The sequence below is a fragment of the Glandiceps talaboti genome, chromosome 6 (genome assembly GCF_964340395.1).
Source record: "Glandiceps talaboti chromosome 6, keGlaTala1.1, whole genome shotgun sequence".
In the NCBI taxonomy this organism is placed as follows: Eukaryota; Metazoa; Hemichordata; class Enteropneusta; family Spengelidae; genus Glandiceps; species Glandiceps talaboti.
Window position 1 is genome coordinate 28030169 of NC_135554.1, and position 15792 is coordinate 28045960.

General features: G+C 34.8%; 1 protein-coding gene across 1 annotated transcript in view; it reads left to right on the forward strand.

Annotated features, from left to right (window-relative positions):
- The window catches only part of LOC144436142 (ubiquitin carboxyl-terminal hydrolase 24-like), a 60969-nt gene that overhangs the window by 13669 nt on the left and 31508 nt on the right, over positions 1-15792 (forward strand). Inside the window, exons 9-22 of the mRNA XM_078124844.1 lie at positions 168-271; positions 1230-1337; positions 3583-3840; positions 4293-4373; positions 4829-4984; positions 5565-5696; positions 5973-6164; positions 6677-6817; positions 7565-7731; positions 9232-9409; positions 10331-10429; positions 11143-11256; positions 11781-11935; positions 12744-12828. Of these exons, the coding sequence (XP_077980970.1) occupies positions 168-271; positions 1230-1337; positions 3583-3840; positions 4293-4373; positions 4829-4984; positions 5565-5696; positions 5973-6164; positions 6677-6817; positions 7565-7731; positions 9232-9409; positions 10331-10429; positions 11143-11256; positions 11781-11935; positions 12744-12828 (1970 nt within the window). The remainder of the gene's footprint in view (positions 1-167; positions 272-1229; positions 1338-3582; positions 3841-4292; positions 4374-4828; positions 4985-5564; positions 5697-5972; positions 6165-6676; positions 6818-7564; positions 7732-9231; positions 9410-10330; positions 10430-11142; positions 11257-11780; positions 11936-12743; positions 12829-15792) is intronic.

The following is a 15792-nucleotide window of genomic DNA, read 5'->3' on the forward strand; positions in this document are numbered from 1 at the left end:
TAGAGATGCATGTTTTATTGAATATGATACATTATTGACTAAAACTTTATTGATGACAAACACTAAGAGTTCACCAGGTTGTAAAGATGTCCCTGTAAACATATATATTAAATAAAAGACAGATTTCCCGTGTCTTGACAGTTTTGTTTATCCATTGTAACTTCCAGGGAACATTGACCAATCTCAGTATTGTGATAAAATCAAGGGTATAGTAGAATTCCTAGGATCAAGGTTATCTCTAGAAGAACTTACCAAGATATGGAAAATGCAGGTAATGATGCCATTAGTGGAAAATAAACATCCCTTTGTGTAATGGTGGCTTTGTCTGTGAACTGTTTATTTTATTTATTTATTATATTTATTTATTTATCTTTCATATACAGACTTCATTTCAGTGCATAGCACTGTTCTCGCAATGAGACCTGATGAAATATGACTGTGTTATGTGGGAAAAACAGATCTAGGACACTGGAATATTATGTGATTCAGAAGTACATTTAGATATTATTCCCCAGTATTTTTCTTGATGCAGCCAAGGAAAATACGAGTGACGCTACAAGTCACAAGAAGTGCCAAAACTCTTTTAGTCAGCTGAATAAACAACAATATTGGGAAATAACATAATTATACTTCCTCAAGCACAGTTTTGTAAAAAACAGGAAAAATAATGTCAGTTTGGAACATTTTGACTCGCACCACAAAATCAGTGACATAGACATGAGTTATCACGATATAGAACAACCAGGGTATAAAATCCATATTTCTGTTCAAAGACAACTTGGCTTGAGTATGGTATAATAGATCTTGATAGTCTCCAGAACAATACTGAAAATTGTTTATATTATTATTAGTTTATTGTCAATAAACAGTGACTATACATTAGTTTATTGTCAATAAACAGTGACTATACATTAGTTTATTGTCAATAAACAGTGACTATACATTAGTTTGTTGTCAATAAACAGTGACTATACATTAGTTTGTTGTCAATAAACAGTGACTATACATTAGTTTATTGTCAATAAACAGTGACTATACATTAGTTTATTGTCAATAAACAGTGACTAGACATTAGTTTATTGTCAATAAACAGTGACTAGGCAAACTATATTGTACATGTACTCTGATAAGTAAGGAGACCACAACTTGAGTAATTATGTACCAGTTTTAAGATGAAGAAATAGATCATGGTTCCCAATGTGATTTGTTTTCTCTTATTTGTTTCATAGAATGGTCAGCAAGCCACGGTGGTGGATAATATTCATTCTATAATGGCAGCGGCTGCTGTTAAGTTCAGTGGACAGCAATTAGAACATCTTTTTACTCTCATACAAAAGGTATGTTGTATTTGAAGATGAAAATTGACACTGTGCTGCAATATTTGATAAGTGTTGACCCTAAATATATTAATAATCATGAATATTCATTGTAATTTGATGTGTTTATGTAGTAACAGAATGTAATGTTATGCATCATAATGCAATGTAGTATATGAAATATGTTATGTAATGCAATGTAATGTAATGTAATATAATGTAATGTAATGTAATGTAATGTAATGTAATGTAATGTAATGTAACATGTTCAGTACAGTGTAATACATTATGTCATGTGTCTCAGTCTGTTAGTCAATATTTCTCATGGCAAGTGGTCAGTTTAGCATTCAAGTTTTCCCATCTGCTATTGTATTTAAAGTCTTGTGGTTTATGTTTTTGTTATTTCAGGTTTAATTTCAAAATATCTCAAATCTTGCAGTAATAGAAGTAGAGTTACTGCTTTGTTTTCCTTTCCACATTTTTATTTTACTACAACAAAAAATGGGAAAATATTCTATGAACACATACACAAATATAAGTTTCATTTATAAAAATATTGTCTAAGTGCATGGTAAAAAAAAACAATTTAGAAAGACATTGTTTAGTTAGTATTGATTGAATGTATACATAGGAATCGTATACTCATCTAGTGTAGACACTGTCCTGTTATTAAACAGTCAAGTTGGACAACATCAATTTATGAAATAGTGTAGTACAGATACAAAGACGCACACAAATTTACCAAATACAGAAGTCAGCAATAATTAAATATAAATACAAATAAAATGATGGGACAAGCCACGTCGATAAATGGATTTTGAAATGAAAAATGACCCATGTCATGTTTTTGCTGGTTGGGGAACCAAAGCTGGAAACATGTTATGAGTGTTGCAGTTATATAAATTGTGGTATACATTACTTTCAGTTTAAGGTCAGACGATATTTCTCAGCCATTTCAGTGAGTTCCCGTACAAAATGATGGTACATGTATTAATAACTATGCCAGTTGTACCTCATCTCTTACTCTGTTATCTGGTTTCCTAAGCCATAACAAACTGTACAATGTCAAATTATGGGTATAAAGGAAACATCCATTTTACTCAAGACTGTATGTTCATGCAACCCATATGAGTTCATCTCCAGTACTTCAATGAAAGTGTGCTATTGTCACATTATGGTAGCAACGTTTATACAATATCTGCCTCTGAAAATACTACTTTCTACATCATGCTAACCGATAATCAGTTCAACAAAATTATGCCACACAGCTGTAAAAAGCTGTGGTGTCAACATGACATGCAACTATTTATAGTCAGAGCTTTAAATTTTAAATATACTCAGTCTGAATATGTCTATCATCACCTTTTATTTGCTCTGTAATTAGTCAATCCTAATTGCTTATTTGAAGAAATATTTGTGGAATGTGTACAAAAAGTGATCTCTGCAGTTCTTTGATATAATTATCCCGTTTGGTTGCTGTTTGAAATGACAGATTGACTGTTACAGTACTAACAATTTTTGTTGTTGTATAATTTGGTTTGAAATTTAAAAAAAAAAAAAGTTTTATCATTTGGGAATGTTAGAAATTTGTGATAGCATATTATGTAAAGTACCAGTGAGCATGACTTGGTGGATTCTAGGCGTTATGTTAATCTCTTTATTTATTTATTTATTTATTTATTTATTTATTTATTTATTTATTTATTTATTTATTTATTTATGTTCAAATAGTTTCATTCTCTGTAGAATTCTCAGCAAAACTTAATTTCATCAATCAACAGTGCAACAAAATATCAGAGTGTTCCAATATTTCAATGACTAACAGCCATCTTCATCTGGGAATGAGGCAATGATCTGCAAAGAAAGGTCATGGCCTCAAGCCTAATTATTTATTTATTTATTGTGTGTGTGTGTGTGTGTGTGTGTGTGTGTGTGTGTGTGTGTGTGTGTGTGTGTGTGTGTGTATGTATGTATGTATGTATGTATGTGCGTGTGTCTGTGTGTCTGTGTGTGTATGTATGTATTTATGTATGTGTATATGTATGTATGTATGTATGTATGTATGTATGTGTGTATGTATGTATGTATGTATGTTCATATATGGCTAGTTTGATTGTGTGTGTAATAAACAAAACTAGAGCACATCTACCACCAAAGATATGTTACTCAGCAAAAGTCAGGGCTACAAATTTATTATCATATTAAAGTAAGAAGTCAGAAATTACCACCATTTTTTCAGTAATGGTGTTTCTCATATTCTTTTCAGTCTTGGGAGATTGAGAATGACAGAATGAGGGAGAAATTACTAAGTCTGATAGGTAAAATAGGCCGTGAAGCCAGGGTGGGCAAGACCACTACGAAGGTGCTAGAGTTACTGTGGGATCTGTCTCACCTACCTGCCCTCCCTACACATCTAATAGAACAAGCCCTTGATGAGCACCTGACAATCTTGAGTGATTCCTTCTCTGTTAAAGAACAGGTCAAGAAAAGTTATGTCATCAAGTGTGTTGATGATATCAAGAAGGTGAGTTGAATAAAAAAAAAATCAATAGTATTTTCTCAGAATAGAAATGTATACCAGTTACATTATTTAACAAACAAAGATTTGTTGCAGTGTCTATATATATCCTGACACAATTATTCATTTTAATATCATTTGTATTTAGCACCCTCAGCCCCTCAAAAAAAAAGGAAAATGGGTATAGTACGTTCATATACTTTTTCAAATCTTCACATATTCTCTTGCTCAACCTTGACAAAACTATGCCCCCTTCGAGCAGACAACCAAATTGAACAGAGATAAATGACACTTTAATCCATACATGTATGTCAAATTTTATAAACAGTGCACTTCACTATGTTATCAATATTCCCTTTAAAAAATCATGCCATCCTTCTTGCTAATAGTACTTCCATGAAGTATCTTCAAAAGAATCAACTAAGTTCAAAACATTTTTCTTCATTTCATTCAAACAGGGTTTTTGGGTTGTGCCAGCTTTTAGACAATTACACCATATCACCAGAAGTATTGTAAAACAAACCTATCACAAAGAGAAGGTTAGTATGTACTTTTAAAGCTAAGATTCTATGGTTGAGAAACAAATTCATGCAGTCACCTGTTTATATTACTGCACTTAGTTCAGTGCATGGTTGAGTTTGAACTTAATAACATCTCAATAAAACATGGCCAGATGGAATGACATACATGTACTAGGATAGCAGTGAGTATCAGTGTGTTTAGGTAAAGAGTGGAAATGTTTTATACTGAAGTGAAATATAAGTTACAACAATCTGGCTTGCTTTCAAAGCTTGTTAATATACGAAAGTGTTGGCTATAATTGGGTTGCTGCTTGTAGACAAATGATAAAGATGGGAATAAAACAAAGAGAGAGAAAAAAGGCCATCAACTGACTGAAACTCATACTCCTATCTTTATATTCAGACCTTCATATTATGAGTATTTTGAATTTTGTCGGAAGTGAATGTACATGTGATTGTACTTTCATCTGTAGGGCATACTCCATGAATTGAATAAAAGTTATGAAGTGGTTAAATTGGTGACACAGAGTCTGGTAAGAAGTCACAAGTTAGCCGTAAATGCTGCATCTGCTAATGATTGCCCACTATCTCCTGATACAGTGGTTGACAGTCGCTATACACATTATGAGGTGAGTATATGACAAATTGAAAAATTAACAGCAACTTTATTTTAAAGTGAATTTTAATAGAAGAAAGCGCAAACAGAAAAAAACAAAAACAAGAACTTGTGGTCAAAATTACACTGAATGAACAGTACTTCTGTGCTAGGATACAGCTCAAAACTGCATGCATTAAAATTGCATGTATTGTACAATTGCTTAAATGGTACAATCTATTGCAAGTTAGTATTGACTGGCTGTGTTTGATACGACCACGTAGAGACCAATACAAAACTCCACATGTTGACTGGCTGTGTTTGATACGACCATGTAGAGACCAATATGAAACTCCACATGTTGACTGGCTGTGTTTGATACTACCACGTAGAGACCAATATGAAACTCCACATGTTGACTGGCTATGTTTGATACTACCACGTAGAGACCAATATGAAACTCCACATGTTGACTGGCTATGTTTGATACTACCGCGTAGAGACCAATACATACTCCACATGTTGATTGGCTGTATGCCTGTCTTTAATCATGTGTTTATGGCAGTTCGTATTCTGTACAAAAAATCTGACAGTTGCATGTTCATTTGTTTCAGTTTGTTATCTGTCATCTAAGATTTCTAGCTTTCATTCTACAAGAAGGCATGTTGTATTTACCATGGCACAGAGCAAGAGATATTTGGGACTGTTTAGTTGCCAACCCTGATGCTTGTGAAGTGGATAGGGAGGTAAGTACATTATCCCAGTGAGTGAAATGGAAACAAAAATGTAAAATAGTCAACAATGATCATGAAATGATGTAGGATTCTGGCATGATATGCATTCAGTGTATGCAACATCAACATTATGCTAGATTTAATCAAGGTTTTGTGTAAGAATTTTCACCCAAGTTAGAAAGGTTATAAACTCAGATTGTGTTTCTTACACGTGGAAGGATCTTATTATTCAAACATAATATTTTGTTAGGTGTCAGCTTATGTAATCTCTCTTCTGATTCCTTCTAGACTTGTGTTGATTGGTTCACCAAGGGCCTTTGTGATCTCGAAGCTGAAACACAACAACAAATGTTTTCACAGAAACTTTTGAAACTTGATCCAGCAAAATTGACTATGAGAGGATTTGCTTGCATCAAAGCATTCTTTGAAAATGTCAATTTATATGATCACAGACTTCGAAAGAGTGCAGGGTCATCATTTGTAAGTATAGCGCCCTCAATGTTCAATGGTTGATTTTACTTTATTTTCAAGTACAATGCCCACATTCTTAGGATGATATTCTTTTGAAAATCAATGGCTTGACTGTAAGAAAGCTGGTTAACTTCCTCTTATATTTTGTTGTGGAGGAGGTGGGGGGGTGGGGGGGTGGGGGGGGGTATCATGTGTGGCAGGAGATGGTGTTCCATTAGATTAAATGTCGCTACTATAGACTTTAAGTAAATTTGTTGCTTGGGAAGACTTTTGTGTGAAAAACTTCGGAAAGATTATAGCATTTCATGTGTTAATACCTTCTTTTTTTTTACCTTTTACTACTGACTGAAAATTTAGATTTTTGATTTCTGTTCCCATCTTTCTAATTCCAATTTTCATACCCATAACATTTGAAATAATTTGGCAACCTTTTTGTATTTATACAGTTCACTAATATATGTTTTCTTAATCAAATGCGTTTATTTCTTCTTCTTTTTTTGTCCTTCTACTTGTTCACCTAGGTTGTTGATAAATTAGAGCTATATGGTATAGAATACATGTGGCAGATAGCACTAGAGACACCCAATGAAGAGATTGCTAACATTGCCATTAGACATTTACTACATATGTGTTATAGCAATTTATCACCAAAACTTAAAAAGGTAAATATCAAAGTCTTTGTTTATAGGTGGGTATGGGTGATTTTTTTTTCATTAAATGCAGAGTCCATGGTATTAGTGGTGGGGGGGGGGGGGGGGGGGGGTTTGTTTTGAGTTGGGTTTGGGTGATTTTCTTTTCGTTAGATGCCGATTGTATGGTACTATTAGTGATTCTGTGGGGATGGGGGGAGGGGGTTGTTTAGAGTTGGGGTTGAGTGATTTTCTTTTCATAAAATGCTGATTGTATGGTATTAGTGGGATGGGGGTAAGGGGTTGTTTGTTTAGAGTTGGGTTTGGGTGATTTTCTTTTCATTAGATATCGATTGTATGGTAATAGTATTGCTGTTTGGATGGGTGGGTGGGTGGGTGTCTGGGTGGGTGGGTGGGTGGGTGGGTGGGTGGGTGGGTGGGTGGGTGGGGGGGGGGGTGTTGCACAGTGTTTAACATTTCCTGACTACCAGACTGCAATATGCATACATATGTACATAGACATTACAGAGGGTGGGTCAGTAAGATAATTTACTTCAGTCTGTAAACCAGTAAATATTGCAATCTTTCAAAATTTTTGTTTTTACCTATTACTAAATTTTAAAATGTACAATTTAAATTGGGACAGCTTCCATGCAAATGAAAGACCCCCACTTTTCATGAAAAATTACCACTAGGTAAATTTCTCTTAGATTATTCATTTAAAAGCTGACAAGAGAATACAGTAAGACATTACCCCTGTGTTTGTGTATTGTGTTTTAGGATCCTGTTAGTCTTCATAAAAAATTCATCACAGAATGTTACAAAAAATTAGAAGAGGCTATGATCACATTAGGTGGATCAGCACTGGCAGTTGCTATCAATAGAGCTACTAGAACACTGACTGCTGCAACTATACCAGAAGTGGCTTCCATGGCGAGTCCATCAAGGTGAGGGACACTGGTTTGTTGGCCATTAGTTGATACAACTTCACAGAATTGGATTCTGTTGTACAGACAGTCATCCTCAAGTATGCATAAAGTGATTTCATGTCAACTTGGCAGAAAGGACAATGCATATATTACTGTATAAATACAAATGTATGTTGCTTTCTAGATTGAACATTCAGATCTTTTGTCTTAGTGTGAGCTCCCTTGTGATCATTACATGTGTTCGCAAGTGAGAAACCTGAGCATGCATATAAATGAATAATTTATTCTCCCTTTCTTTCATGATTCAGTCAAATTTGAAAATGACTCAGAAAATTCTACATGTTTGTATTCACTTTCTTTAATTTGAACTGCTAGCTGTAAAACAACCCTGACTATATAGGGATATATCTTCACACAAAATACAGAAAAAATTTTTGGGGGGGGGGGTGTTACAAAAATGTAGATGCACAGAACAGTCTACAGATTACAGAGAGAATGTAACAAGCTAAGCTAGCAAGCAAAATAAGCTGTCACACAGAATTTCAAATAGAGTAGATGAACTTTGAAGATCTGATGTTGATGATTGATCACTGTCATGTGTCTGGTTATTTAGGTCTGTTAAGATATTGATGATTAATCACTGTCATGTGTCTGGTTATTTAGGTCTGTTAAGATATTGATAATTGATCACTGTCATGTGTCTGGTTATTTAGGTCTGCTAAGATATTGATGATTGATCACTGTCATGTGTCTGGTTATTTAGGTCTGTTAAGATATTGATGATTGATCACTGTCATGTGTCTGGTTATTTAGGTCTGCTAAGATATTGATGATTGATCACTGTCATGTGTCTGGTTATTTAGGTCTGCTAAGATATTGATGATTGATCACTGTCATGTGTCTGGTTATTTAGGTCTGTTAAGATATTGATGATTGATCACTGTCATGTGTCTGGTTATTTAGGTCTGTTAAGATGTTGATGATTGATCACTGTCATATATCTGGTTATTTAGGTCTGTTATTATAAGATATTGATAATTGATCACTGTCATGTGTCTGGTTATTTAGGTCTGTTAAGATGTTGATGATTGATCACTGTCATATATCTGGTTATTTAGGTCTGTTAAGATATTGATAATTGATCACTGTCATATATCTGGTTATTTAGGTCTGTTAAGATGTTGATGATTGATCACTGTCATATATCTGGTTATTTAGGTCTGTTAAGATGTTGATAATTGATCACTGTCATGTGTCTGGTTATTTAGGTCTGCTAAGATATTGATAATTGATCACTGTCATGTGTCTGGTTATTTAGGTCTGCTAAGATATTGATGATTGATCACTGTCATGTGTCTGGTTATTTAGGTCTGTTAAGATGTTGATAATTGATCACTGTCATGTGTCTGGTTATTTAGGTCTGTTAAGATATTGATTATTGATCACTGTCATTTGTCTGGTTATTTAGGTCTGTTAAGATGTTGATGATTGATCACTGTCATGTGTCTGGTTATTTAGGTCTGCTAAGATGCTGATTATAGAGAGACTATTGTTGTTAGCTGAGAGATATGTAACTACAGTTGAAGACAATCATTCATCATCTCGTACTATCTTACCCCATGGAGGATCATTCCAAGGCCAGCCAATAGTAATGCATTGTAATTGTGAAACACCCAAAGGAGACTTTGCTATTATGGTGAGTTGATATATGTATACTGAAATTAGTATATTCTGTTACTAGTGAGTTAGTAAATTAAGTATATGTGAAATACCCAAAGAAGACTTTATGATTATGGTGAGTTGATATATGTATACTAAAATTAGTATATTCTGTTACTAGTGAGTTAGTACATTAAGTATTTGTGAAATACCCAAAGAAGACTTTATGATTATGGTGTGTTAATACACTGAAACTTGAACATATTGCCTTACTGTAATGTTGTGAAGTGAAAGTGAGGTATTATCGTAACTGTGAACTTTCTCTATAATAGCTCTGTCAGATACTACTAAAATTAAGTCACTGTAGGATTTCAGTAGGCAGCATTATGTTTTTCACATCCCACACAATATTTTTAGTTACACAACACACACAAAATACAGACACTGAGAGTGCAAACTGCTTATAAAATGTTGTACTTTATCTCATTGTATATACAAATCAACATTACTGTCAACATGAGACAAGGAAGGTTCAAACACAAATCAGTTTTTGTTTAATACAGTGAAATGAAATGTAACTTTGTATGTCATTTGTAACAATAAATCTCGTGTGGGATGTAAAAAACACCATGCCACCTAATTGAAACTCAAAAGTTACTTAATTTTGGTAGTAATTGTTTCTCACAACAAATGTAAAAATGTGTACATGTTTGTTTTCTTGGTATAATTGTATATTTCAAATGTAAATTTGTTTACTTGTTTGTTTTCTTGGTAGGGTCACAAAATGATTGTGTATTTCAAATGTAAATTTGTTTACATGTTTATTTTCTTGGTAGGGTCACAAAATGATTGTATATTTCAAATGTAAATTTGTTTACATGTTTATTTTCTTGGTAGGGTCACAAAATGATTGTATATTTCAAATGTAAATTTGTTTACATGTTTATTTTCTTGGTAGGGTCACACAAATGAAACCTTGAGGAGTGTGAGGGAAAAGATAGCTGATCATCTCAAAACCACAACAGAAAATGTCCAGATAGCTACTAATGACAAAGTGGTAAGTAAACACAGTTTTCTTTCAAAGTAATAATACTAAAAATGTTGTTTTCTTGTTCTGGATTATATTTTGTAGTAGATCCGAACTCATAGCATATATTAATAATTTACCTAGGATATATTTTAGCTTCCACTGTTCTTGTACACGGTTCAGTGATGCCAACTTGACCAAATATAATAAAAGCTGAAGAAGGCTGATTAGTTTAACTGAAATACATGTATACTAGTATTTACACACTGGTGTTGGAAATTCTACAAAATATCACGTTCATGTTTACTGTGAAGACAGGTTTAAATTTTGTTTCATGCCAAGATCAATCAACTCATTAATGTAATTGCTGCTAAATAGATTTATTTGTAAATATTGTAATCTTTACTTACATAGATTTATTATTTGTCGATGAGTAAATGTAAACTATGTGGCTATGTAGTTCCTGTCAATGCAAAGGACATTTCATGTTTTTCATGACGAAAGTAATTATTGTTATTATTATTATTATTATTATGTAATCCTTTTGCTTGTCTTGCAAAAAAAATGAATTGAAAATTGGACATCAATAGGGTTCTAGTGTAATAATCACAAATCAAAGTCTGTTTTCAGCTAAAATCAAAATCAAAGGTTCAAAAATTGAAAATGGACACATCCTGTTGTGATGAGTTACAACTTGATAGACTCTTAAACATTGGTCTATAAATATCTTGATTTCTCATCAGTTAATGCCTTCCAAAGACCAGAAACTATTACAACAACTATTTTTTGAAGATGAACAATTACTTATTGTGAAAACCAATATATCTGGACCATCACCTCAGAGTAGAGCTGATGAGGTAGGTATCTATAATTAAGCAATAAATCCCCCTCCTCCTGGGGATTGTGTACCCCAAGGTTTTGACCAGTTGACGACATACACACATGATTGTCAGCAAATGCGTATATGGTATCAATTGGTCAAAACCAAAATATTTGTATAGGTACAAAGCATTCATAGAACAAAAGCAATGGACAAACGTAAAGAAAAGTAGGAGGTAAATGACGAAATCAGATTTTAACTATGATCAGATTGTAACTTATAGAACAGCTCTGATTTGGTTTGATGGATTAAACCTTATATCTTGGAGGGGGTAGGATCAATGATTAAACAAGACACTTTGGGGTTGGGGGGTGGGGGTTGGGGTGGGGGCAAGCGTTTGTTATTTTGTCCATAGCCAAGCCACCACAAGAAATGGAATTTGATGAACACGATGGTCCTATAGGAATCCATGAGGTATCTTGGAATTCTATAGGAATCCTATAGGACATTTTGGTAAGAGTAGAGCAGCTTCAATGACCCTATGTTTGTGTTTACATTCAGGATGCTCTAAGGATAGAAGAGGCAGGTAACTTAGAACAAAGCCGAAGACAATCCTATGCCTCGGAAACAGAGAAGATGTTACCTGGTGTTGTCATGGCAATTGGAGGACAGGCGTTTGAGATGCTGTATCAGTTAGCAGAACTAGATGAACCAAAGTGAGCACTGTAGGCCATCTTGAATGTTGCCTTATGGGAAATATATTGAAATGTTAATAATGTGAATTGTGGTTTATTTTGATACAGATTGATATGGATATTTGCATGTTCATGTTTGATAGTCACTATGTGTGTGTGTGTGTGTGTAAAGTGTATATAATTTAAAAATAGAATTTATTGAAATTGTAGATATTGAAGTGTGTATCAATAAGTCTAAAGTAATTTGTACATCAGTAATATCCTAAACAATGTTAAATTCAATGGCAATGAAAGAGACACAATCTAAACTTGAACATATGTCTTCAGTTTTCTCTCCGAAACATTTTCAGAAATTTGGAAACTTGTTAGTCATCTACTGTTATACTGTTGTTAAAACTGCACTTTTTATCAGACAACCAACAACGTATTAATTAAAATTTGTTATTAATACAAACAATTAGACATTGTACATGTTTATGAGTGATTGATTGTATTTAGAAGTATTACAGTAACATTTCAAAATTGTTATTGCATACGGGCATGGATTTTTGGGTGCGGGCCTAAAAATCAAATAAATTTTATTTATTTACCATATTATGTGTATAATACATGTAGCTAATTATGCAAAGTCATTTACCCACAGGTAATTCAATACCATTCAGAGTGTACAATATTTTGAGTAAGTCAATTATTTCTAACAAAATAGGTTTAAAAAGTTCCAGTTCCAGCTATAGTGCAGCTTTAAAGTGATTAACACACATGCATAACTAGTTTGTATAATTTGACATCGATAGATAATATTCTGTATTTCTAATTTTTGTTATAACAGAATTAGAAGTAGAGTTAGGAGTCTACTAATGCTGATACCCACAGACCCATCAGTTCTAGAAGCACTGGAGTCAGTGGGCAGATCTGTAAGTATACCAGTCTGTGTTAGATTTTAGACCCATCAGTTCTAGAAGCACTGGAGTCAGTGGGCAGATCTGTAAGTATACCAGTCTGTGTTAGATTTTAGACCCACCAGTTCTAGAGACATTAGAGTCAGTGGGTAGATCTGTAAGTATACCAGTCTGTGTTAGATTTTAGACCCATCAGTTCTAGAGACATTAGAGTCAGTGGGTAGATCTGTAAGTATACCAGTCTGTGTTAGATTTTAGACCCATCAGTTCTAGAGACATTAGAGTCAGTGGGTAGATCTGTAAGTATACCAGTCTGTGTTAGATTTTAGACCCACCAGTTCTAGAGACATTAGAGTCAGTGGGTAGATCTGTAAGTATACCAGTCTGTGTTAGATTTTAGACCCATCAGTTCTAGAGACATTAGAGTCAGTGGGTAGATCTGTAAGTATACCAGTCTGTGTTAGATTTTAGACCCACCAGTTCTAGAGACATTAGAGTCAGTGGGTAGATCTGTAAGTATACCAGTCTGTGTTAGATTTTAGACCCATCAGTTCTAGAGACATTAGAGTCAGTGGGTAGATCTGTAAGTATACCAGTCTGTGTTAGATTTTAGACCCATCAGTTCTAGAGACATTAGAGTCAGTGGGTAGATCTGTAAGTATACCAGTCTGTGTTAGATTTTAGACCCACCAGTTCTAGAGACATTAGAGTCAGTGGGTAGATCTGTAAGTATACCAGTCTGTGTTAGATTTTAGACCCACCAGTTCTAGAGACATTAGAGTCAGTGGGTAGATCTGTAAGTATACCAGTCTGTGTTAGATTTTAGACCCATCAGTTCTAGAGACATTACAGTCAGTGGGTAGATCTGTACGTATACCAGTCTGTGTTAGATTTTAGACCCATCAGTTCTAGAGACATTAGAGTCAGTGGGCAGATCTGTAAGTATACCAGTCTGTGTTAGATTTTAGACCCACCAGTTCTAGAGACATTAGAGTCAGTGGGTAGATCTGTAAGTATACCAGTCTGTGTTAGATTTTAGACCCACCAGTTCTAGAGACATTAGAGTCAGTGGGTAGATCTGTAAGTATACCAGTCTGTGTTAGATTTTAGACCCATCAGTTCTAGAGACATTACAGTCAGTGGGTAGATCTGTAAGTATACCAGTCTGTGTTAGATTTTAGACCCACCAGTTCTAGAGACATTAGAGTCAGTGGGTAGATCTGTAAGTATACCAGTCTGTGTTAGATTTTAGACCCACCAGTTCTAGAGACATTAGAGTCAGTGGGTAGATCTGTAAGTATACCAGTCTGTGTTAGATTTTAGACCCATCAGTTCTAGAGACATTAGAGTCAGTGGGTAGATCTGTAAGTATACCAGTCTGTGTTAGATTTTAGACCCATCAGTTCTAGAGACATTAGAGTCAGTGGGTAGATCTGTAAGTATACCAGTCTGTGTTAGATTTTAGACCCACCAGTTCTAGAGACATTAGAGTCAGTGGGTAGATCTGTAAGTATACCAGTCTGTGTTAGATTTTAGACCCACCAGTTCTAGAGACATTACAGTCAGTGGGTAGATCTGTACGTATACCAGTCTGTGTTAGATTTTAGACCCATCAGTTCTAGAGACATTAGAGTCAGTGGGCAGATCTGTAAGTATACCAGTCTGTGTTAGATTTTAGACCCACCAGTTCTAGAGACATTAGAGTCAGTGGGTAGATCTGTACGTATACCAGTCTGTGTTAGATTTTAGACCCACCAGTTCTAGAGACATTACAGTCAGTGGGTAGATCTGTACGTATACCAGTCTGTGTTAGATTTTAGACCCATCAGTTCTAGAGACATTAGAGTCAGTGGGCAGATCTGTAAGTATACCAGTCTGTGTTAGATTTTAGACCCACCAGTTCTAGAGACATTAGAGTCAGTGGGTAGATCTGTAAGTATACCAGTCTGTGTTAGATTTTAGACCCACCAGTTCTAGAGACATTAGAGTCAGTGGGTAGATCTGTAAGTATACCAGTCTGTGTTAGATTTTAGACCCACCAGTTCTAGAGACATTACAGTCAGTGGGTAGATCTGTAAGTATACCAGTCTGTGTTAGATTTTAGACCCACCAGTTCTAGAGACATTACAGTCAGTGCAGGGTAGATCTGTAAGTATACCAGTCTGTGTTAGATTTTAGACCCATCAGTTCTAGAGACATTAGAGTCAGTGGGTAGATCTGTAAGTATACCAGTCTGTGTTAGATTTTAGACCCATCAGTTCTAGAGACATTAGAGTCAGTGGGTAGATCTGTAAGTATACCAGTCTGTGTTAGATTTTAGACCCACCAGTTCTAGAGACATTAGAGTCAGTGGGTAGATCTGTAAGTATACCAGTCTGTGTTAGATTTTAGACCCATCAGTTCTAGAGACATTAGAGTCAGTGGGTAGATCTGTAAGTATACCAGTCTGTGTTAGATTTTAGACCCATCAGTTCTAGAGACATTACAGTCAGTGGGTAGATCTGTAAGTATACCAGTCTGTGTTAGATTTTAGACCCATCAGTTCTAGAGACATTAGAGTCAGTGGGTAGATCTGTAAGTATACCAGTCTGTGTTAGATTTTAGACCCATCAGTTCTAGAGACATTAGAGTCAGTGGGTAGATCTGTAAGTATACCAGTCTGTGTTAGATTTTAGACCCATCAGTTCTAGAGACATTAGAGTCAGTGGGTAGATCTGTAAGTATACCAGTCTGTGTTAGATTTTAGACCCATCAGTTCTAGAGACATTACAGTCAGTGGGTAGATCTGTAAGTATACCAGTCTGTGTTAGATTTTAGACCCACCAGTTCTAGAGACATTAGAGTCAGTGGGTAGATCTGTAAGTATACCAGTCTGTGTTAGATTTTAGCCCCATCAGTTCTAGAGACATTACAGTCAGTGGGTAGATCTGTAAGTATACCAGTCTGTGTTAGATTTTAGACCCACCAGTTCTAGAGACA